The sequence below is a fragment of the Thermobia domestica genome, chromosome 11 (genome assembly GCF_964235325.1).
Source record: "Thermobia domestica chromosome 11, izTheDome1.hap1.1, whole genome shotgun sequence".
Classification (NCBI taxonomy): domain Eukaryota; kingdom Metazoa; phylum Arthropoda; class Insecta; order Zygentoma; family Lepismatidae; genus Thermobia; species Thermobia domestica.
The window spans coordinates 17626104-17650009 of record NC_137464.1 but is presented as its reverse complement, the minus strand read 5'-3'; the positions used below and the strand labels follow the sequence as shown (position 1 = coordinate 17650009).

The following is a 23906-nucleotide window of genomic DNA, read 5'->3' as shown; positions in this document are numbered from 1 at the left end:
CCGCCTCTCCCTTCCTATCTAGGTAGATAACTTATTGAAAGCCCCTCGTAGGATACATATTGGATACCTCAAATACAGAAGATCGTTATGTGCGTCATCCATCATTGACAGAAATGTGCTTGAATTGTTATTCATCAAAACTGAAGACCCTTGCCCTAAAGCTGAACAAAGGGAATTTGGATCATAGTTGGGATCATGACATCGTTTTTAAAAAACAGAAGTTTAATAGATGGTCGTCATTTTATTGCATTTTCAAATTTTGAGTCTTTACAACAGTTAATTTTCTACAATATATCCGTCTTCCCTGTATAAGAAAACGTCAGCTACACAAGAAATATTTTTTCGCTTATTGCGAGGGACGCTTTTCTATTGTTCGCATATCATTGAGGATACCTGAAACGCAAATACGTGTTAAGTGTATATTCTATATTGATTTTATGAGTTTAAATTCATCACTTCCTTTTCAACGGGTAGACAAATTAACGCCATCAAAAAAAAAAAAAAAAAAAAAGCACGAACTTTCTTCTTTTTTTACGAACAGGAAGAATATACGTGTATATCAACCTTCAACTATTGAACAGTCTATATCATGTTTATGACATTTTTTCAAGAAGCCAAATTCAACATAGTTTGAGAAGTGAGGATTTTATGTTTTTTTCTCAATCGAATTTCCACAGGAAGGAGGGGACCTACCCATACAATGCCACTTTAGCAATGAATTGAAATAAAGATGTCAGCGAACATTGAGACCGTTTGAAAGAATTTTTGATTCCACGGATATAAGGTAAGATCTTTATTTGAGTTATGTAATTCAAGAAGCTTCGATTTTCGTTTGGAGGGAGAAACAAATTACCAATTTTAATGGGGAATTATGCGAAATGAAAAAGCGCTTCAGTTGATTGAAGATATGATCTGTAGTCCATCTGCAAAACCTCACCAAACGATGTTTAAGAATGGAATCTTTAACCAAGAACAGTACTAACAGTATCGCGTTCCGTACTTCAGAAATACATCATCGTCAACATAATCTTATCTTATTCCGTCATCTCTAGGGTGTGACTTAACCCAAAGTTGGAGACGTTAATGCACTCATGTCCAAAATGATTGTTGCATATCTATAACTGTCTTCTTGTAAGAAAGTAAAATGATAATGATTTTGCAGGGTATTTTTAACACTGATACTGTGTATAATGGGGAAATGTATATTTGTGGTAAATTTCATAGGAAAAGAATTATAAATACGAAAATTAGAATGAGCAGTAGCGTCTTCTCTGGGTGTGCAAGTCGTGCGTTAACGCCCAACGAAAAATTAAGAAAAGAGTATTTTAATTTAATTAAACGATCTGAGAAGTAGGGACTTTTTTCTCTTGTTAACGGGACAAAATCAACTGTTGAAGTGCGAAAGAACCGAGAAAAGCTACACGATCTCCGTTATGTTTTGAGGAGGCACCTCTGCGAGTAAGTCGTTGGCCACGCTTTGGCTGTATTTTCGTCGCTTTAGAAGACTCATACTGCGCATGCGCTTCGTTTTCCCACCTCATGCTTCTATGATCAAAGGCGTTGGAAAAGAACTCAACGCCTTGAGTTTTCTGCTTCTCTCAAAGCGTTGCCAAGTCTGTACATTTATCGGTGGGTGTACAGATTTTTTTATAACAATGCAGAATGCAATTTTGTGTGTGTGCGATCTACGGACTATTTTTTTTTTAATTGTTAAACATATCGTTCAATTCATAAGTTAAAGGTGCAATCGACTTCTTACGTGTAAGGAACACGGTGAAAAGAAACATCATTATTTTCTCGAAACAATAAAATTGTGTTCGAAGGGTCAATTGATGAAAAAAAAAAAAAAAAAAAACGACGCTGAGCTACAGAACGGTTTTCCATTCTGCCTTTTCCTTTCCCTAATTTTCATTCACTTAGGTTAGTGACTCATCTGCAAGACTTACGGTTTCGGGCCCCCTATTACTGTCTTCCAGTGCTTGGTAATTTTTTTTTTCCTTTCTTTAAAACCGTTTTTTCTGTTGTCTCTAAATGCCGCAAAAAGGATTTGTTTCACTTGCTACATTTTGAGATTGTTTATTAAATAGGCCTATTATATTGAAATTATTAGGTAGCCGAGAAAAGTTCGATTCAGGAGAATCATTACTTTTATATATATATATACTACAAAGCTATACATATATTGTAGGGTAGATAGTAGATATTTTGGCTTTCTGATTTGGCAATACTGGGTGTCCCCTTGTCTTTCACGTTTACGAGTGTAGTGGTTTAAGCTTTTTAAGATGACTAGTGAAAGTGTAATTCAAAAACTATTAAAAAGTCCTTTTTCATTAGTTTCTTATAATGAGAAAAAACAAATAATTGACCGTGGTCGACCGTGTCCTAATCTTACGATGTCAACTCTTGTGAAGGGCAAAAGTGGTGCTGGTTTTGAGACACATTTTCGAATGGAGTTGTACGACATGTCAGATTGGCTTTGTGGGTGTAGTGTAGTGAATAGATTTTACTGTTGGACATGTTTGCTATTTTCAACTAAGAAAAATGTGTGGAATCATCAAGGGTACGAGGATTTGAACCATCTTAATACTGCAGTGAAGAAGCATGGTAAGTCTGAAATGCATCTTTCTAGCTTTTTTAAATTTAATACCTTCATTGCAACTCCAACAAGAATAGACGTACTTTTGGATTCCCAACGAAGGGCTGACATTGAGTTGCACAACGAAAAAGTAAAGAAAAATAGGGAAATATTAAAGAGGTTGATTAATGCCGTCTGCTATTTAGCAAAGCAGGAGCTACCATTCAGATCTCATAACGAGCAAGCAGCATCTCTAAACAAGGGAAATTATGTGGAATTTCTTATTGCAAGTGCAGAGTTTGATTCCACATTAAAAGAATACTTACAGACTTCTTCAGTTTTCCGTGGAACTTCAGCAAGCATTCAGAATGATTTGATAAATTCTGTTGCCGATGTACTGAGAGACGAAATTTACCACGAAATTCAGAACACAGAGTTCGTAGCTATTATGCTTGAGAAACTTCAGATGTAAGCAATAAATCGCAATTGTCAACTGTTCTACGATATTTTTCGACAACGGAGATTTCTTGGATTTCTTGCATGACATCAGTGCTGATAAAACTGCAGCGGCGCTTTTCAATCATGTTAATGAAATAATGAATACCTATAAATGCGCGGACAAATTAATTGCCCAGACATACGATGGGTCTTCGGTGATGAGCGGCCATCTCAATGGCCTTCAAAGCAAAGTGTTGGAAAAGTATCCTAAAGCTTTCTTTACACATTGCTATGCTCATGTAATGAATTTAGTTTTGCAACAGTCATTGGAATGCAACAAAGAGCTTAAAACATTTTTTTGCGGTCTTAAATCACTGCCTGTCTTTTTTTTTCTCATTCCCCAAAGGGGTTGCACGAACTTTCTGCTTTCATGTCAAAAAAGCTACCATCATTATCTTGTACTCGATGGAACTTTACCTCTAGACTTATTCATACGGTCAGTGAAAACAGAGAATCATTGATTATGTTTTTTGATCATGTTAGTGAAAGTGGAGACTTCGACAATTTAACTGCAATGAAAGGCAGAGGATTTACTAGCTTCCTAAGGAATTTTGAAAATATATTTTTAATAAAGGTTTTGTCCAATTTACTTGCTTTCTCAGATATATTGTTCAATATACTCCAGTCTAGGGATGTTGATATTTTATACTGCAGTAATAAAATTACTGAATTTCAAAACCAACTGCAAAAGGAAAGAGAGAATTTTGAAATAGTCTGGTCTTCTGTTGATAGAGATGTAGGGGACGAAGAAGTGATTCAGATAAAAAGAAGGAGATTAAATGAGGAATCACAGAAGGATCATTGCCGGAGACTGTACTTTGAAATCATTGACAACATCAGTAATCAGATTACAATTAGATTTGCGTCTTTCGAAAAATTGCAGTATTTTGATCTCCTAAACCCATCTAAACTGAAGTTCTTCAACAAACGAGAAAACTTTCCTCACGATTTGTTAAAAAAGCTGCAGGTAGTTTATGGTGATGTTTTTAATTTGTCCAAACTACAAAATGAACTACATGTGTGGTACGCTTCCAATGAGGAATCAAATAAAACGCCCATTGAGATCATTCAATATTTGATGGATATGAATCTGGTGAGTGGATTCACGGAGATTTATAAGTTAGCTATGCTGATTGTAACAGTACCTTCCACATCATCTGTCGAGAGATCGTTTTCGTCACTGAAAAGGATCCACACGTTCTGCCGCGCTACTCAGACCGAGCACCGAATGACGAATTTAAGCCTCATTTCCATTGAAAGAGAACTGTTATCCAAGTTACGAGAGGGAGACAAATCCAAATTCTATGATGCAGTGATCCAGAGGTTTCTACGTAAAGAAAGACGACTCGAGCTGGAATTCAAGTAATTGTAAGTAAATTGATTTTGATTTTGATTTTCAGTTTCATATTTTGCTTGTTTTTGATCTTCAGCTTCATATTTTGAAGGTATATTTTCCTTATATAATTATTCTCATTAAATGTATTGCTTACGTAATAACATCCTCCTTGATTCATCTTTATAATTTCCAGACTAAATTGTTAGAAGAAAATTGCTATTTATAGGTTGTAGGCATTGGTGTAACTAGGACATTTTGCTGGGGATGGCCATTTTCCCTTACTTTCGAAAATTGCGAGAACTTACAGGTACAGATTATATTCAAGAAATCGATGGGTGGGCAAAGTATAGTCACCGTATGTCGAATGCAAACGCTAATAAAATAGTTATGCGTAAATTGAGGATAACTTATCACATTATTTTCGATCAGAAAAAAAAAAGTGGGTTGGCCCAACTTTGCTCCTGGGGAGAGGTGGTCCCCTCTAGTTTCGCCTATGGTTGTGAGGATTAATATATTTTTTCTTTCTTGCAACGCCCTAACATCCACCTCACGAGACGCCACTGAGAATGAGTAAAACAAAATGGTGCTAAATGGATAAGAAAGTTTTATTTTCGTTTTATTGTTCTTATTTACTGCTCTTTTGATATGAAATTTGCCACATACATGTCTTTGTCGGTTATACATATAATATTATAAGAAATACCGGGCGAACTTGTTATCAAATTATATTCCTAACAACAACATATTTATAGACATGCGACAATAATTTTGGACATGAGTGTACATCGGTTCTTCATTAGCCTTTGGTTTAGGCAAAATAATTATCTTCTCCAATGCCGTTCACCAACTACAATATACTACCTTTACTTCATTTTATTTTAAATTTTTTTTACACCCCTACCTTACTTCTTATTCCATCCTTAATGTAGTTTCTTCTTAATACCTAATATGTTTTCCTCTTCAACTTTTGTTAAAATTTCCTCATTGGTTTTAGAACAGTAACTAAAAATGTATGTCATGGCAGTCTAAATATGTCCAAGGCTCATTTAATAAGTAACCTGGAAAATGTTTTTGCAGAATATTTATTACAAACATAAATATCACCATTAATAATTTTTTAACATGTTGTTTCCCCTTTTAGTTCAGTGCACCTTCGCTAGCGCTTGGCAAGGGCACTGATCACTCAGGGAAAAAAATGAACTCGTCTGCAAATATTCATGCACTGCTGACTGGACTTCGTCATTCTCGAACCTTCACTAAGTGGATATTTAAGTGGTCCAAAAGCATGCAAATTTGAAGATGCAATATCGGGCGAATATGGAAAGTATGGTAAGGACTCAAACCGTGGATTCTTGGTGGTTAGACAATATGGCGTTGGGAATGTTTGGTCTCGCATTATCATGGAACAAAATCAAACCATTGGATACCATATTGTTTCTGTATTTAGAGTGATTGGTTTTAGTTTTTTTCGAGCAAAAGGTTGGAGTAGGTCATACCGTTTTCATGGCGAACTCTGGGCATGTAATGTTCAAGACTCTTGTAGTCTTAAAACAAAGTTGTGATTGCTTAAAAGAGCGACCTGGATGCGGAGAATCTTCAACACCGGCTATACTCTGTTTAAACTTCTCAGCTTACTCGTAAACTTGCCTTCAACTCATACAGTTGTCACCGTATTGAACTGTTATGTGGCAATAGATTTCTGTCGCGTCTTAACGCCTTCACTCAACAGAAATCTAAGATCATTTCGCTGCCCCAGCATAGAGCAATCCTGAAAGGATGCTGCCATCTTACGTAACTTTCCAAACGTCCTCATGTGTTTTGGATTCCACGTTAATCCGTAGGTCCCGTCCATATAGCCTCGCTGCTGAAAGGGACGTTAAACTCAAAATCACATCACCTCACCTCACCTCACCTCTTTTTAAACGTCATGGTGGGACGCGTTTGTGCCAGTCCCGCACCACAAAATAACAAGCATGTAACAACCATGGTCACATTTTAGATTTTCATGGTTATTTAAGGAATGAGCCTTGATTTAATACATTTGAAGTATTCTCTTGTATAAAACACCTAATTTCTTTTTCCCTTTTTATACATTTAAATGAATCACAAATGAAAATTGATAAAATATACCTTCCTGGAACTAAAATGTTAAGGGGCAAAATATTAAACGCACCTATCTGATAATCCATATCTTCTTCTCAATCTCGAATAACTGCGGAAACAGCGTAGTATAAAGAGTACGAGGTATATCGCAGGCTGCCTATAAACAAGTTGCATGATCCACAATGCCCCGTACATAGTATTTGGGTTTAAAACTGGTGATTTATAGTAGAACTTGCTTTCGTTGCGTTATTATCATGGTTAGCCGCCGGAGAACTCGTTCCTCGCCCACACTGTATATATTTCGCTGCCCGTCTGTCAAGAATTTAGATATTGTTGGTACACACTTCCAACTGTTACCCAACAAAATCTCAGAGCGATGGCGACTTTGCTGATAGTTCACCATTCGTCGCGCTTCGATAATTCTGTCGACGGTCAAATGACAGTTAATCCTTTGGACACTCTGATGAGGTGTACCGATGCCTAGCAGACAAGACTTTCTTTCTCACATTGTTCTCCTGTGGTAGGAGTTACCATCGTTTTTTGTTCTCATATCCCCCAATTTTTGGATCAAAAGACAATATATTTCAGGCAAAAATTTTGTTGTAGGCCTTATACCTGGAGAACTACATATAGTGTAGCCAAACCCAGCTATCACTTAACTTAGTATGATGTGCTTATTCCGTAGAAAATACGAAACCTCGATTTAAGGACTGTTCAAAAATTTTGTGGTCCCTGATCCAAAAATTAATTATTGGCCAAAATCGTAATTTTTTGATCCATTTTTTGGATCATTCCTAAAATTCTTGTTTGGTACTTATGTTTATATTCAAGTAAAGGTTACCTTTGCTGCAATGGTCTCGAGTCCGATTCCCAGTAGGAAACTAGTATCTATTAGACAATATAGACGATCTATGAGAAGTATTTTTAGCCTAACGAATGAAACATTTAGATGTTCCGAGGATGTAAATGAGGTGTTCCAACTTGACTACAGAAGCAAATTGTGAGAAATATCGAGGATATGAGAACATTCTCCCCACTACCTGTCTGGTCTTATTTGCTCTATACTACTGGAAAATCATGTTTCGTGAAATACTTTTGTTACCCAACAACATCTGCAAAAGGGGGGAGGGAGGAAGGCCTATGTCAGAAACGAGCGTAAATGACGTTTTTAAAAAGGTAAAAATGTCCTGGTTTTCTTGATTAAAAATGTCAATTTCAGAATAAAAAACATTAAAGATACAGGGAATGTCTTGTATCTTAATTGGAATGTCGTGATTTTTGCGTATACATCTGTCATACAAGCAATGTTCTGTTGAAAGATGTGAAAATACTCTATACAACTTGAATCATACGTTAGAAATAAATTAAATTTTCAAAAAATCACATCAAGCAACGTGGAAATGAGTGAGAAATCCTCAAACTTATCGACTATAATTATCAAGAATGGAAGAGAGAACTAAATAAAAGATTTTGCAATGCAAATTTGTATCACACTTATTAGTGACTAAATAATAAAGAAAGATGAATGGCCTATTTTCTAAATAATATACGTACGGCAAAGTTTATAGGTTAGTAGCTGCTACAACATAACACACATAGTCTTGGAAGTATTCCTGGTCCATATGAGTCTTTTCTGCTGGTCTAATAGGTAGCGTGCGATTTTGGTGCACATGGTCCCGGCTTCGATTCTCGGTAGGAGACAATTTAAATTTGATTGCATTACAGTAGTTCGGATTCCACTTTAAATTATAGATCAACATCTCGTGTAGCCTCGGAGCTGAAAAGGAACGGTAAAATTCAACAAACATACAAATTGATTAGAAGAATGTTATAATGGGCATATGTTGCCATTTTGCCATGCTGTGCATTTCTCGCCGTTGTACTTTGAATTTCATGCCTGTCGACTGAGCCAGTATTACAACATACAAATCACGTTTCTCACTGGGAAAACTTCAGTAATTTCTTGTAGCGACGTCCAAGTCTTTAAAGGTAATTATTATTTTTTTTAAAAATACCTATTCACTCCCATAGCCCCTAAAAGGGATGGTTCATTTTCCCTGCATTATTTTTTTTTTCTTCATGCGCGAGGCACTTTTCTTGCCTTTTGTGATTTCCTTCTGAGTGCACTGAGTATGTTTAGTACTTCGCAACAGTCTTTTGTATTCTCACGATGCACAGGAGTTCGCACTGAAAGGAGTGTTATCTACATAACGCAATGGCAGCAGAAAAAAGGTACATATTTAATATTAATTTACTAAAATGTCCTTGTATTACTGAAGTAGAGAGGAAGGAAACTATTTCAACGTACGTCTAAATATTCTCTTTAGATCTTAGGGCTGCAGTGGCTCAGTGATAGAACATTCACCTCTGGTGCCTGGGGTTCTTGGTTTAATCCCAGCTCGCGCCAAGTGAACTTTGTGGTGGCCAAACACCGTGTGTGTGTGAATTTTCTCGGGTTTTCCCGTTTCCTCCCACTGTATTCATTCCACCATTTAATTCATTTCCCATCATCACCGTCTGCTTTAGCCTAGCCGACAATCGTGGAACGTAAAACTAAAAGATTTCTTTTCTATTTAAATCTTTGTGTTTTAAAAATAAAAGTTAAAAAAATGATGCCCTTAAAAAGGGGCAAAGGGCATAATGGGGGTTACGGAAGAATTTTGTGTTTCCTAATCTAACAAAGGATATGGATTATGATTTCGTACAATATATTCTATTTTTCGACGAAAGTTTCCTATTCTTTCCTTTTCCTGGATCATCCATGAAGACTTCACAAACGTAGGCCACATTTCTCAATTCAACTTAAAATAAAGTAAATAAAACACTCTCAGAAATAAACTTCTAGGCACAAATGGGTTAAATAACTCTTTATCGTATAATTAATGTAAAAGGAAGAGAGAGAGAGGGGAGAAAAGGACAAATGCTGGTAGATAAACCGGTCTTTACAAATAACTGTATAAGTAGATAATTTGAGAGAAAATTAACTTCATTTTACCAAGCTCAAAAAAATGTGCAGTCTGTTAAAGCAGCAGCAATAATCTACTTTAAAATTAGTATCAGAGGCTAGCCAAAGGACATCTCTCCCCTTAATTCCAATAGACGACTTAATTCCAATAGTTTATTGTTTTAGAATTCAGCATCTGCTTCCAGCACCAAAGCTCGATCAAGCAAGATAGGAACCACACTCAAATGAACTTACAGTGGGAATCAAACTAGAGGCGGAACAGAAAAAAATGCAAGGATATACTTGTAGGTACACTCATGTCCAAAATGATTGTAGCATATCTATAACTGTCTTCTTGTAAGAATATAACTTGATAGTGATTTTGCAGGGTACTTTTAATACTGATACTATGTGTATAATCGGGAAATGTATATTTGTGGCAAATTTCATAGGAAAAGAATTACAAATATGAAAATTATAATGAGTAAAACAAAATGTTGCTAAATGGACATTTCTGTTATTAAAACAGATTTATTGATTATACCAGTCACTTTCTGAGGCAACTAAAATTCCCATGCAACAATGTTGATCTCTTGAATTTGTACGTCAATGCTACCATATACTGCCTCGACATCTTTTCAGTAACGTTTTATATTTAGAACAATATTATATGTTCTGAAAGACTGTTTCTCCGCTATTGCATTTGCATGCGTATTCCTATTCTTATTAATAATACAATATTATATGATGCACAAACAACTCATACCATCATTTATACCGATCAAATCAACAGCAATACCGATGGGGAATCACAGTATTTGGTATGGAGGCTTTTATTTTTGATCAAGCCCTGCAGCTGGTGTGCTATACTTGCTACAAGTTTTATACAAGACGTTATACTACAGATCAACATATTTAAATTTGCCATATAAGCATCACAGGCAATTTCTTAACCCATACCAAGAAAATTTAAACATGTCTTGGGATAATATATTTAAAAAATAACAATTTACAGTATTCAGAATTTTAATTAATTCAGTAACTTCACTTGTATTCAGTAACTAGCAGCGTTCACCCCGCTTCGCTGCGGTCACCCCGGAACGCAATAAACTTTGTTACTTAGATAATTTTTACTTTTTCGCTTTCAAGTGATATGATAAAAACCATAGAAGATTGCAGTAAATCTTAACATTATATCGCCTGTCATTTATGTTAACCCGCCCCGCTTCGCTGCGGTCATCCCGGTGCTGGCATATTGTAAAAGTGTCTGTAAAAATAAGCAAATCAATTAAAAAATTTTAAACAGAAGATTCAAGCTATTTTCCGCTGTATATCGCCTGTCATTTATGTTAACCCGCCGAGTGACACGGTCATGCGGGTTGCATATAAATACGTTTATTTTTACCTATGATGAACTAATAACAAAGGATTTGTACGTTATGGACACCTGAATGGTCAATTATCTCAAGACACTGGTAATTAAAAATTAAAGTGATATGATAAAAACCATCTAGGGTCCAAATCCTAATAACCCCCCAAAAATGAAAGAAATTGGTTCAGCCGTATTAGCGTGATGAGCGGACAAAAAATTGTACGTTCTCTTTTATATATATAGATAGATTTTTAGGCAATCTTTTGAATAAGTTTCATACAGCATATCAAAAAGTTAATACAGTCAACTAACAGAAATCAACTTACGGGAAGATAAATTCTAAGTTATTCACATAAGCAGGTAAAAATAGAGCAATTGACACTTTTAAGCCCGGGATATCAATCTTGGTTTTCATTATCAGGAATAAACAGAACATACACGGGTTTCCACTATTAGCATGGACATGTCAAAAAGAAGCAGTATATACTCAATATCTGAATTGAACGAAGAGTTATGAATTGCTTTTCTTTGTCTAAATAAATAATAATTGTTATCTTTCGATATTAGAGCGGTATAAAGGAAATCTGTAAGAAATATGTAGAGCATACAGTACCTACATTCAACAATGAAACTTTATTTTAAAATAACAAATAATTACAATGATGATTGTATGAAGCCAATTTTAACTCAGGTATACAGCTTGACCTGTCGGATCCTAAACGATAAAGGGGGAAATCTTCAGAATAATAGTAAAATCCGTCAAAATTATAAAGAAATTCCATCTTGAGGACGAAATTATATTTTGTACAGCTATCTGCTTGTCTGTAAGGAAGTTGATTTGTTTATATAATAATAATAATAATAATAATAAAAAAAGCCGGTAGCCGACATTGAAATTTTGTTTTCACTACTGGTGTTCTACTTTCTTTATTGAGTAACTCGTTTCAGTAAAACGATACAGTACAAAAGGTTTTCAAATACACTGTTTCAGTCTTATATTTACAGTTGGACTCAGATGAAAACAAAAGTATGGATTTTTTTTTATCTTGCTGACAAAAGCCTTTCAACAATTTCTTGGGTTAAACTGTCCCGATTACTTCGATCAACCTGAAAAAAAAGGAAGATAAAAGAATAATTATACTACAATTATTAAATGGTGCATTAAACCATACAGAAAGAAAACGTGATCATTTCACTTTGTGGCAGAAACTGAATGTTGCAACCTGAACATCAAATTCCGTTCAAAATAATTTTTCAGCATATCAACTAAATAAATCTGCAGCCTTGTACAACGTCAAACAAAACTCATGTTCATTTTTAAAATAACAAACTAATTAAACAAATAATAAACGATGTTTCACGAAACAGACCAAAAAAGTTTTTTTAAAAAAAAAAAAGAAAAAATAATTTTTAACTCCCTCATCTAGGAGATTGTCCAGCCGCTTAGCGCTCAAAGTTCAGCAAAAAAAAAAAAAAAAAAAAAAAAAAAAAAAGCCTGCCCATGTACATTTTTAAAAGTAATCCCCCAAGCAGCAGTTACAAAATAGTTTTTCATTCTTTATTTAAAGTATTTGATGCCAATAACGCAAAAAACAAAACTTATCCTAAGACAAATTATTAGACCTGTAGAAACTCCTCTTCAATATATTACGCTTTCTTCCCAATGCTGGAAAACATCATCTCTCCCAAAGGAAAAGAAAGGTACATGTTACATTTGGAGCTGAAATTCTAAATCACAAATTAAACGCAATATTTCAGACCGCCTAATAATCGTATATTTGATCAAAGTTAGCACGGTATTTTTCGTTTGTAAAATAAAAGTGACTATGACTATTCCAGTCAAACAATCTGAAAAAGAGACATCAAAAAGTAACAAATTGTGTATTATATGCTTGTCAACTAGTTGTATCCTTCGTTCTAGCATTATATATAATTCGCATAACCCGAGAACGATAGACTCGGAACATCAACGATTGCGCGATTGACTAGCAATACAAAAGAAATAGCCGGAACTGGTGAACAGAAAGGGTGTCGTATACCACGCTGATAGCGCTAGACCGCATGCATATTTAATGACCCATCAGGAATTGGGAGAACTTGGCTGTTAAGTTTGAATGCATCCACCGTATAGTCCGAACTTGGCATCACCAGACTGATTTGTTTCGGTCTCTGTAGAATTCCCTGAATGGTGTTAATTTCAAAAGAAATCTGCGAAAACCACATGTCACAACTTTTTTTGACCAGAAATCAAGGAAGTTTTATGCGACCGGATTATGATGTTGCCAGAAAGTCATCGAGGTGTAATTTTCATATCGCAATAAGTGTATTTTCAATTTTGACCTCCACATTTTATAACATGCAACTATCGACAGAGAAACATTGTTTGCCATACTACGCAATACCACCCGATTAACAGAATATCCAACCCATGTTTATATATATATTTAATGGCACTATGTCAGGTTATTACATATTTTTACATATTTCAAATCTAAATGTTAAACGAAAACTTATGATATCACATTCATTATTCAGAAGCACAATCCAAGGACGCTATAGTAGCACAAACATCCGGGTTTTGGAGACCTCTACAACAGTAATACTTCAAGTGAGATAGACGTGTTAATGCACATGGGAAGTATTTTGTGTGGAATACTATGACCATGATATAACGTATTTTTAACGAACAAAAACAAAGTGATGAACAAGTGAAAATTTTACTTTCTTTAAAAGGTTTTACTTCGAAAAAGTCTATAGTTTCCAGAGATATTATGAACATTGTAAAGTTTCCAATAGTGCTTAAATTATGCAATTGAGAGAGCATGTAATTTTAACTACCCAAAATTACTGCTCAGACGGAAGCACTATTTTTAAAACAAATTCCTACAACTACATAATTTTAGGATGTGAAATAAAACCAAGGATAGGAATGGCGAAAGAAGCCTTTAGGAGAAAGAAAATACTATTTTGTGGGACCTTGTATAAAGAGCTGAGAAAAAGACACATAAAATGCTTCGTGTGGAGTATATGAGTGACAAACATGGACATTACGAAAAATGATGAAAAACGACTGGAAGCTTTCAAAATGTGGGTGTGGAGAAGAATGCAAAGAATTAGCTGGTTCGAGCGGAAAACGAATGAGAGGGTGTTAGAAATGGTGGGGGAAGAGAGAACAATTTTAGATATCAATAAGAAAAGGAAGAGGAACTGGTTGGGACATTGGCTAAGAAGGAACTGAATCATGATGGACGTGCTAGAGGGTATGGTGGCAGGAAAGAGAGAGAGGGGGCGAAGGAGACTACAAAAGGAAGTTTTACGTCCCACGGTTATGCCGCCTAGGCTAAAGGAGACGGTGATGAATGAAAGGGTGGAATGAAAAAAGTGGGACTAAACGGGAGAACCCCGAAAAAATCTACTCATACGGTGTTTGTCCACCACAAAGTTCACTTGGCGCGAGCTGGAATTAAACCAAGGACAGCATGCACCAGAGATGAACGCTCTACCACTGAGCCACCGCGGCCCCGAACGAGACTACAATTAATGACCAATAACAAAACATAAAAATCGTATGTGAAGATGAAGTAATTAGCTGAAGACTGTAGAGCATGGAAACTTCTCAGTTGCAGCAAGTGACCTGCCAATAATGGCAGAATACCTATAATGATGATGATGATGATAATTTTAAGCAGTATATCAATGTATACCATGTTTTTCGCATCTCCGGAACGGGTTGAGATATCAAATTGCTATAATCTGCATTACGATTTTTATGTCTATTCGTAACCATCTATGTGATTGGATGCTATATTTATTTAAGCACTTTTTCGAAATAAAACCTTTTGAAGTAAAATTTTCAATTCTTCGTAACTTTGTTCCTGCTTGTTAGGAATACGTCATATCATCATCAAAGCATTCGACACTAAAGTACGTTTGATATATATTGACACGTCTGTCTCACTTGCGTTGTTACTGTTGTAGAGACCTTCAAAATTTGTGATACTTTAGTGTCCTTATTTTGTAACGCGTATCGTAAGATTTTGTTTAACATGTAGATTTGAAATATGTAATAACCTCACGTACTACCATTAAAAAAATAATTTTATATTAGGTCGACAACACTGTTAATCATGTGGTACTCACATCACCATCAAACAATGTACCCTTGTAGATATTTGTACGTTACAAAATTTCATAGAATTTTATCTATTAGTTTAAAAGATCCATGGTCGTTTTAAGATGAATGGTCCAGCCTTGATTTTTATCTTAATCATAAATTTTACAGCATGATGTATGAATGAAAAGATCAACAAAATGATAGAAAAGTGAAGGAAATCTGAAGCGTTAGTTTCCAACAATTTGATCCTGTTGCGAAGTCGAATTTTTTAAATGGATGATTCGATTTTGTAGACCGGTAACTACTATATTTTATACATAATGTTCTTGACAAATAAAATATATTGGGTGTGCATTTTCGCAGGCGACTGTACATTAGATGCTATTTCATTTTTAACAGAAGTTCCTCAATAAAAGAGCATTTATCTCTTGAGAGGGCTATTCCAGCTTTCTTAGGTGAGCTTATATAAGTTAAAATCTTGTACTTTAGATGTTTGTTTTTGGGATTTCGGAGTTTCTTTCAATTTACCAATTCTCAATGCTCATCAAAGGTTGCACTTACCTGAATAACAGTCGCTTGTGGATTTTTGCGCAGCTCTTCAACAAGCGGTAAAGGTTTGCCTTTCGCAATAGGAATAGTGGCCAGGATTACAGAAGTTGAGTTCGCAAACGCTGCTTTCACTTCTTGTACGAATTTTTTACTAAACATTTCCATTTTTCCAATTTCGTCCAGAACCAAGATGCTCCGTGAGATCTGAAATTGCCAATTTCCACTAAACAGAAGAATACTTATGTTTATTTTAGACAATTAATTTAACAGAAATTAATTAAATTAAAACAATTAAATTAAGAGAAATGATGAAAATTGATGGATGTGATGAAAATGTACTCACACAGAAAAGAAATGAAAATACTATAATTGGGGAAGAGTACGACACTTAATGAGAACAGCTGAGTTTATATTAGCAAATGACTCATGTATTAATCGAATTAACTGACTTAGTGTATACCTATTGCTTGATCATTTTCATTTGTCATTGGTTGTTACATTCACTAAGGAGACAGAACTAACTAACTAACTCTATGGCCTATGGAACCCGGAGGTTCAGTACCGCGTTCACAAAAGCTCTCCACTGACTTCTATCCTTAGCTAATTGGATCCAGTTTTTACTTTGTATTCCTATCTCTGCGAGATCCATCTTAATATTATCCTCCCATCTGCGCCTAGGTCTTCCTAATGGTCGTTTTCCTATGGGTCTACCAGTCAAGACTTTGAAAGCGTTTCTACTTTCTTCCATTCTAGCTACATGACCTGCCCACCTAAGCCTCCTAGACTTGACGACCCTAACAATGTTGGGTAAACCGTATAAACTATGTAGTTCCTCGTTATGAAGCTTCCGCCATTCCCCATTCTCGTTCCTCTTGGGTCCGAATATTCTTCTCAGGATCCTGTTCTCAAATACTTTCAGTCTATGTTCTTCCCTCAGAGTAAGCGACCATGTTTCGCAACCATACAGAACAACAGGCATGATGATCCTCGACAGAATTCGCGACGACAAGAGATTTTGAACCGAATAGTAACACGAATTCCCTGCTTTTAGTCGACATTTAATTTCTTCGTGAATATGATTTTCGTCTGTTAATATTGATCCTAAATATTTGAAAGTATCCACTTTATCAAAAGTATTATTTAATATTTTAACGCCTCCACAATTTGCCGTATTACGGTCCCGACGAACTTCCATGTATTTAGTTTTCTCTGCAGGAGACAGAACTACAACAAATTATTTTTTTTAGTGCATATTATTTGAAGACCTATGCCCTTATCCAGAAATTGCTCATTTGATTTCTGTACACTCTCGTGGTCACCAAGCCTTCTGACCTACAGTCAGAACATCATTTCACCTTTTACCTTATGTTTACTTTTAATCTAAAAACTGAAAACTAAAACTTTATAATAATAATAATAATAATAATAATAATAATAATAATAATAATAATAAAAGCAAAAGGTCAATTTAATAAAAGGTTGAATTTTGAGAGAATAAAAAATCTAATCTATCTGAAAACCTATCGTAGGTAAATAAATAAATGAAGTAAAATACGATGTTCTTTTTTTTTAGGCTCAAGGTCACATGATTATGTAGTTGTAGTACATTCAAACTATGCAATCGGATCAGGCCTTTAACCCGTCTACCATCCTATGGAATCTGTTACGGATTCATAAAACTCTGTAATCAATAAAGAATAAACTCAAATTGAAAACCTGCGAACACCTTTTCTGCTACGCAGCTCAGCCTCCAACGCTCTAGGTCTGTAGTTCAACATTAGTGTCCTACATTTGAGTCAATACACCGTTTCAAACTACGCACCTAAAGTGCCTATGCTTCAGCTACAATAGATACTGCGTTTACTGAGGTAACGTATGCTGGTTATAAATATAAATAAATAAACAAAATAAAATATTATCATCTGACTTAACCAAGATCCCATCTACTTCTTAATATTGCCAAAATATTTAATTTTGAAAACCGGATATCAGTTAAATAATATCCACCCTAGATTATAGAGTTCTTTAGCAGATCACGATCACGCGGGGATTAAAAAACGTAGGTAGCAGTCACGTGCAAGTGTGCCTTTTCGATATAGTTTTCAGCAGGCCTGTATCAACGGGGGTCTAGGAAGCCGCCCCCTAAAATTTTCACGATAGGCTTAGAAATGAACTATAATACGGTGAAAAATTATAATATGGTTGGATCACCCCCCCCCCTAACTTCTACTTCCCCCCACTATATTTTTGGGCTGGCTACTGGCCTGGTTTTGAGTATAATTTGTACTCACTCGAAGTTTATAAATAACTTATTACATTACCTGTAATCCAAGTATCATGTGAACGATGTTTTCCGATGCTTAAATATCCTACATAATACCAGGCTCTACTCATGACTTACTGATGAACATCTGAAATCATTATTTCTAATAGATTTAGAAAGAGACATTTTGGCCAAAATCGACAACTATGTCAGTATAGACAAAATGTGTGAGAAGAGCACAGAATTCAGAAGACTTTTAGAAATTTAAGTTAATTTGGAATAGACTTTCCCTGTAAATATAATAAATAAAAAAATATCCATTGCTTTTTTTTAAAAAAAAAAAAAAGACAAGGCTTTTGTCATGATATTATGAATGTTTATAAATGTTAAATGAAAATGGAAATTAATTAGGGTTTTGTCAGAACTATTCTTATTTCAATTTTACGTCTTTACGTCATAGCTAAATTCATTGTGGTCACATATATAATATTAGATGCCTGTAAGAATAAGCATCTATAAATGACATGATAGCGACAAATTGCTATGGCGCCCTCCCGCCATGTATACCACCGCTTTTTTCAAGGAGCCAGTGCACCCCTGGACATAAGAAGACAGCGAAGAAGCGGAAAAAGTTCTACTTCAGAGTAAGGAAGTAGATTTCTTGACATTTTTATGTAGTAAATTATAGATTCATAAAAGAAGTCCAATAAATACGAAAGTACCTTACAATTCCATTCACTATAATAAATGGAATTGTGAATTACTTTCGTATTTATTGGGTTTCTTTCATATATATCGATACTATTATCATCTCAAAGAGAGAGAGAGTGAGAGTGAGTGAGTGTGAGTGTGTGTCTCTTTCTTTGGTCGGGATGTTTTACGAGTACTTCAAATGAAAAGCGAAAAGAAAAGAGAAAGATAAGTGAATTTTTATATATTTTCGTGACTGAAATATGCCGTTACTGTTTCAGTGATCTACTGTACGCACTTCTACATTTTACTAACCGTAAACTTTATTCATGCAACACCACATATTGGCTAGATTCAATATAGTTTGAACTTGTTTTCTCTGCTGCCAATGCCTTTTCTTCAAGGGACATTTTTCTTTTTTGTTACACACTCAGAAACAAGGATAAGATGCCCTGAAACCTGAGAAGGTTTGGAGGATGACCCACTAGCAACAAATCAACAAAGAGAAGGAAAGATAGAATGGAAAACTATTTTATAATTCAGTCTTTTTTTTCTTTTTTTATTACACACTCAGAAACAAGGATAGGATGCCCTGAAACCTGAGAAGGTTTGGAGGATGACCCACTAGCAACAAATCAACAAAGAGAATGAAAGATAGAATGGAAAACTATTTTATAATTGTCTTTTTTTTCTTTTTTTATTACACACTCAGAAACAAGGATAGGATGACCTGAAACCTGAGAAGGTTTGGAGGATGACCCACTAGCAACAAATCAACAAAGAGAATGAAAGATAGAATGGAAAACTATTTTATAATTGTCTTTTTTTTCTTTTTTTATTACACACTCAGAAACAAGGATAGGATGACCTGAAACCTGAGAAGGTTTGGAGGATGACCCACTAGCAACAAACCAACAAAGGGAAGGAAAGATAGAATGAAAAACTATTTTATAATTCAGTCTTTTTTTTCTTTTTTTATTACACACTCAGAAACAAGGATAGGATGACCTGAAACCTGAGAAGGTTTGGAGGATGACCCACTAGCAACAAACCAACAAAGGGAAGGAAAGATAGAATGGAAAACTATTTTATAATTCAGTCTTTTTTTTCTTTTTTTATTACACACTCAGAAACAAGGAGAGGATGACCTGAAACCTGAGAAGGTTTGGAGGATGACCCACTAGCAACAAACCAACAAAGGGAAGGAAAGATAGAATGAAAAACTATTTTATAATTCAGTCTTTTTTTTCTTTTTTTATTACACACTCAGAAACAAGGATAGGATGACCTGAAACCTGAGAAGGTTTGGAGGAAGTAGTAATGGCGGCACTCTGCCGAACTTTTGATTATTTTTAATGAGGGGCCCCAAGGCCCGGGGTCAATGACCTAGGGGTACATAGGACCACCCCCTCTAAATTTTGGCAGGGGTACCTTGGCCCACCCCTAAATTTTGGCAGGGGTACATAGGACCACCCCCCTTAAATTTTGGAAATTGCCAAATCTAAAAATTTGGTATGGTAGCCTAGGACCACAGTATGTACCTCTATCCGTATTGGGGGTCTATGTCGTTCCCTTTCATGGGTAAAAAATTGCCAAAAATTCAAATTTCGGGGTTTTTGACCTAATTTATCCCCTTTGATGAGGTGTTATTACCCTATATGGTTATATGGGCGTATACAGGGGTCCATTCCCTTTCATAAGACATGGGTATATTAATGCACCCTTTGAAAAAATTGGGAGGGGTACCTTGGCCCACCCCTTAAATTTTGGAAATTGCCCAATTTAAACATTTGGTATTATAGTACTGGACCCTAACATGTATTATAATAAATTTGGATGGTCCACCTCGTTCCCTTTTAGGGGTACAAAATTGCCAAAATATAAACGTAAGCAATACGTAGTACCACGTGTTTGGTTTTTGGTCGATTTTATCCCCTTTGATGAGGTGTTATTATCCCATATAGTTATATGGTCATGTATAGGGGTCCATTACCTTTTATAAGATATGGGTATATTTGTGCACCCCGGGAGGGGTACATAGGACCACCCCCTCTAAATTTTGGCAGGGGTACCATGGCCCACCCCCTACATTTTGGCAGGGGTACATAGTACCACCCCCCTTAAATTTTGGAAATTGCCAAATCTAAAAATTGGGTGTGGTAGCCTAGGACCACAGTATGTACCTCTATCAGTATTGGGGGTCTATGTCGTTCCCTTTCATGGGTAAAAAATTGCCAAAAAGTCAAATTTCGGGGGTTTTTGACCTAATTTATCCCCTTTGATGAGGTGTTATTACCCTATATGGTTATATGGGCGTATACAGGGGTCCATTCCCTTTCATAAGACATGGGTATATTAATGCACCCCTTGAAAAATTTGGGAGGGGTACCTTGGCCCACCTATTAAATTTTGGAAATTGACCAATTTAAACATTGGGTATTATAGTACAAGACCCTAATATGTATTATGATAAATTTGGGTGGTCCACCTCGTTCCCTTCTAGGGGTACAAAATTGCCAAAATATAAACGTAAGCAATACGTAGTACCACGTGTTTGGTTTTTGGTCGATTTTATCCCCTTTGATGAGGTGTTATTATCCTATATAGTTATATGGTCATGTATAGGGGTCCATTACCTTTCATAAGATATGGGTATATTTGTGCACTCCTTTAAAAATTTGGGAGGGGTACTTTGGCCCACCCCTTAAATTTTGGAAATTGCTCATTTTATATATTTGGTATTATAGTATTGGACCCTAACATGTATTATAATAAATTTGGGGTGGTCCACCTCGTTCCCTTCTAGGGCTACAAAATTGCCAAAATATAAAGGTAAGCAATACGTTGTACCACGTGTTTGTTCTTTTGGCCCAATTTATCCTCTTGGATGAGGTTCTATTACCTTATATGGTTATGTATAGGGGTCTATTCCCTATCATAAGACATAGGTACATTTGTGCACTCCTTTAAAAATTTGGGAGGGGTACTTTGGCCCACCCCTTAAATTTTAGAAATTTCTCATTTTATAAATGTGGTATTATAGTACTGGACCCTAACATGCACTATGATAAATTTGGGTGGTCCACCTCGTTCCCTTTTAGGGGTACAAAATTGCCAAAATATAAACGTAAGCAATACGTTGTACCACGTGTTTGGTTTTGACCTAAGTTATCCCCTTGGATGAGGTCCTATTACCTTATATGGTTATATGGTTATGTATAGGGGTCTATTCCCTATCATGAGACATAGGTGCATTTGTGCACTCCTTTAAAAATTTGTGAGGGGTACCTTGGCCCACCCCTTAAATTTTAGAAATTGCTCATTTTGTATATTTGGTATTATAGTACTGGACCCTAACATGTATTATGATAAATTTGGGTGGTCCACCTCGTTCCCTTTTAGGGGTACAAAATTGTCAAAATATAAACGTAAGCAATACGTTGTACCACGTGTTTGTTTTGGCTCAATTTATCCCCTTGGATGAGGTCCTATTACCTTATATGATTATATGGTTATGTATATTGGTCCATTCCCTATTATAAGACATGGGTATATTGATGCACCCTTTAAAAATTTGGGAGGGGTACCTTGGCCCACCTCTTTATTTTGGAAATTGCCCAATTTAAACATTTGGTATAATAGTATAAGACCCTAATATATATATATATATATATATATATATATATATTACTATAAATTTGGGTGGTCCATCTCGTTCCCTTTCATCGGTACGAAATTGCCAAATTTTAGTACAACCACGTGTTTCGTTTTTCACCTAATTTATTCACTTGGATGAGGTCCTATTACCTAATATGATTATATGGTCATGTATAGGGGTCCATTTTCTATCATAAGACATAGGTACATTGATGCACCCCGGGAGGGGTACCATAGCCAATCCCTTAAATTTTGGAAATTTTTCAATTTCAGCATTTGCTATCATAGTACATGACCTCAATATGTATCATGATAAATTTGGGTGGTCCACCTTGTTCCCTTTCATGAGTAAAAAAAAAAATCCCAAAATATAAACATAAGCAATATGTTGTATCACGTGTTTGGTTTTTGGCCCAATTTATTCCGTTTGATGCGGTCTTATTACCGTATATGGTCATATGGTCATGTATATAGGTTCATTCCCTATCATAAGACATGAGTACATTGATGCACCGGGAGGGGTATCTTGACTCATCCACTCAGTTTTAGAAATTGTTTAATATAAGCATTTGGTATCTTCGTACAGGTCTTCAATATGTACCACTATAAATTTGGATGGTCCACATCGTTCCCTTTCATGGGTAAAGAACTACCAAAAATCAAATTTCGGAGGTTATTGACCCTTTGATAAGTATTTAGCACGTTATATGGTTTATTACCTTTATATGTTTTTGTTCTCTTTTAAATTTGGGAATTATAAAATAACATAATTTGGTAAACGTTTTCTAGGACCCATTGTAGATGTTGGTGTTCCTCTTATGGCCAAATATTCAAAATTTAAAGGTTATTGACCGGCTTTATTATTGAATAACTACAGGATTTATTACTTTTTCATAAGACACAGGTGTATTTGTGTACCAATCTTAAATTTTGGGAGGGGTACATTTCTTATTGTCATATCAATAATTGGTAATTGTTCTTAAAATTGGATAGTATCTCATTCATTGGGTAAATCATTATGATCACGTGATCAGTTATTGACCTATGATGGGATTAGGAGTCCAGGACATTGGTACATTTAAACTTTGTAGGATAATTTGAGAATGCGTCATTGGTATTGATTACAGCCAAATATAAACGTAAGCAATACGATGTACCACGTGATTGACCTTGATGAGGTAGTGTACAGGGATACATAGCTAACCTTATTGAATCTTATGACTCATAGTCTTAAGGGAATACATGCTACAACACTGGCAAAGTTATTGTTGATGTAATTTGATTGGTTGATCACTATCTTTCGTGCAATCTGATTGGCTGATCACTATCTTTCGTGCAATCTGATTGGTTGCTGATTTTCAAATCTTTGCTGCATTCAGTTTTAAGTTTTATTTAACATTTAAATATCTTGGTTTCGTTCAACATTTTGCACTCACTGATAAATATGATCAAAACCGTTTATTTGTTAATCGAATAGTTAAAAACCGGATAAAGTTTGACGGTTAACCGTGAGACGTGAATTTTTTTGGTTTGAAAATTTTTTGTTTGAAAGTTTTTGTTTGAAAATTCTTGTTTCAAATTTGTGTTTGAATTTTTTGTTTCAGCATTTTGTTTGAAATTTGTTTCAAAATTTTTTGTTTGAATTTTTTTTTGTTTGAAAATTTTTTGTTTAAAATTTATTCGTTTGAAATTTTTCGTTTCCAAATTTTTTTGTTTAATTTTTTTTGTTTCGAATTTTGTTTTTTCAAAATTTTGTTTTGAAAATTTTTTTCGTTTTAAAATTTTGTTTGAATTTTTCGTTTCCA

The 23906-nt window shown here is 35.2% G+C and overlaps 3 protein-coding genes across 3 annotated transcripts in view; 2 read left to right on the top strand and 1 right to left on the bottom strand.

Annotated features, from left to right (window-relative positions):
- The first annotated feature begins 2393 nt into the window (after positions 1–2393).
- LOC145664932 (zinc finger MYM-type protein 1-like) lies at positions 2394–3047 on the top strand. Its single transcript, XM_081732043.1, has one exon. It carries the CDS (start codon positions 2394–2396, stop codon positions 3045–3047), a length of 654 nt encoding a protein of 217 aa, XP_081588169.1.
- Positions 3048–3536: 489 nt separating this feature from the next.
- Positions 3537–4439, top strand: LOC145664931 (zinc finger MYM-type protein 1-like). Its single transcript, XM_081732042.1, has one exon. The coding sequence runs from the start codon at positions 3537–3539 to the stop codon at positions 4437–4439; it is 903 nt and encodes a 300-aa protein (XP_081588168.1).
- A 6999-nt stretch (positions 4440–11438) lies between these two features.
- LOC145663928 (cancer-related nucleoside-triphosphatase homolog) overlaps positions 11439–23906 on the bottom strand; it is a 32471-nt gene continuing 20003 nt past the window's right edge. Inside the window, exons 4-5 of the mRNA XM_081730133.1 lie at positions 15504–15695; positions 11439–11935 (exon numbers count right to left, since the gene is read on the bottom strand). Of these exons, the coding sequence (XP_081586259.1) occupies positions 11870–11935; positions 15504–15695 (258 nt within the window). The 3' untranslated portion in view covers positions 11439–11869. The remainder of the gene's footprint in view (positions 11936–15503; positions 15696–23906) is intronic.

Bases quoted from the DNA above. Each gene is read 5' to 3' on its own strand.
- LOC145664932 (XM_081732043.1), top strand. From the start codon at position 2,394: ATGTCAACTCTTGTGAAGGGCAAAAGTGGTGCTGGTTTTGAGACACAT.
- LOC145664931 (XM_081732042.1), top strand. From the start codon at position 3,537: ATGTTTTTTGATCATGTTAGTGAAAGTGGAGACTTCGACAATTTAACT.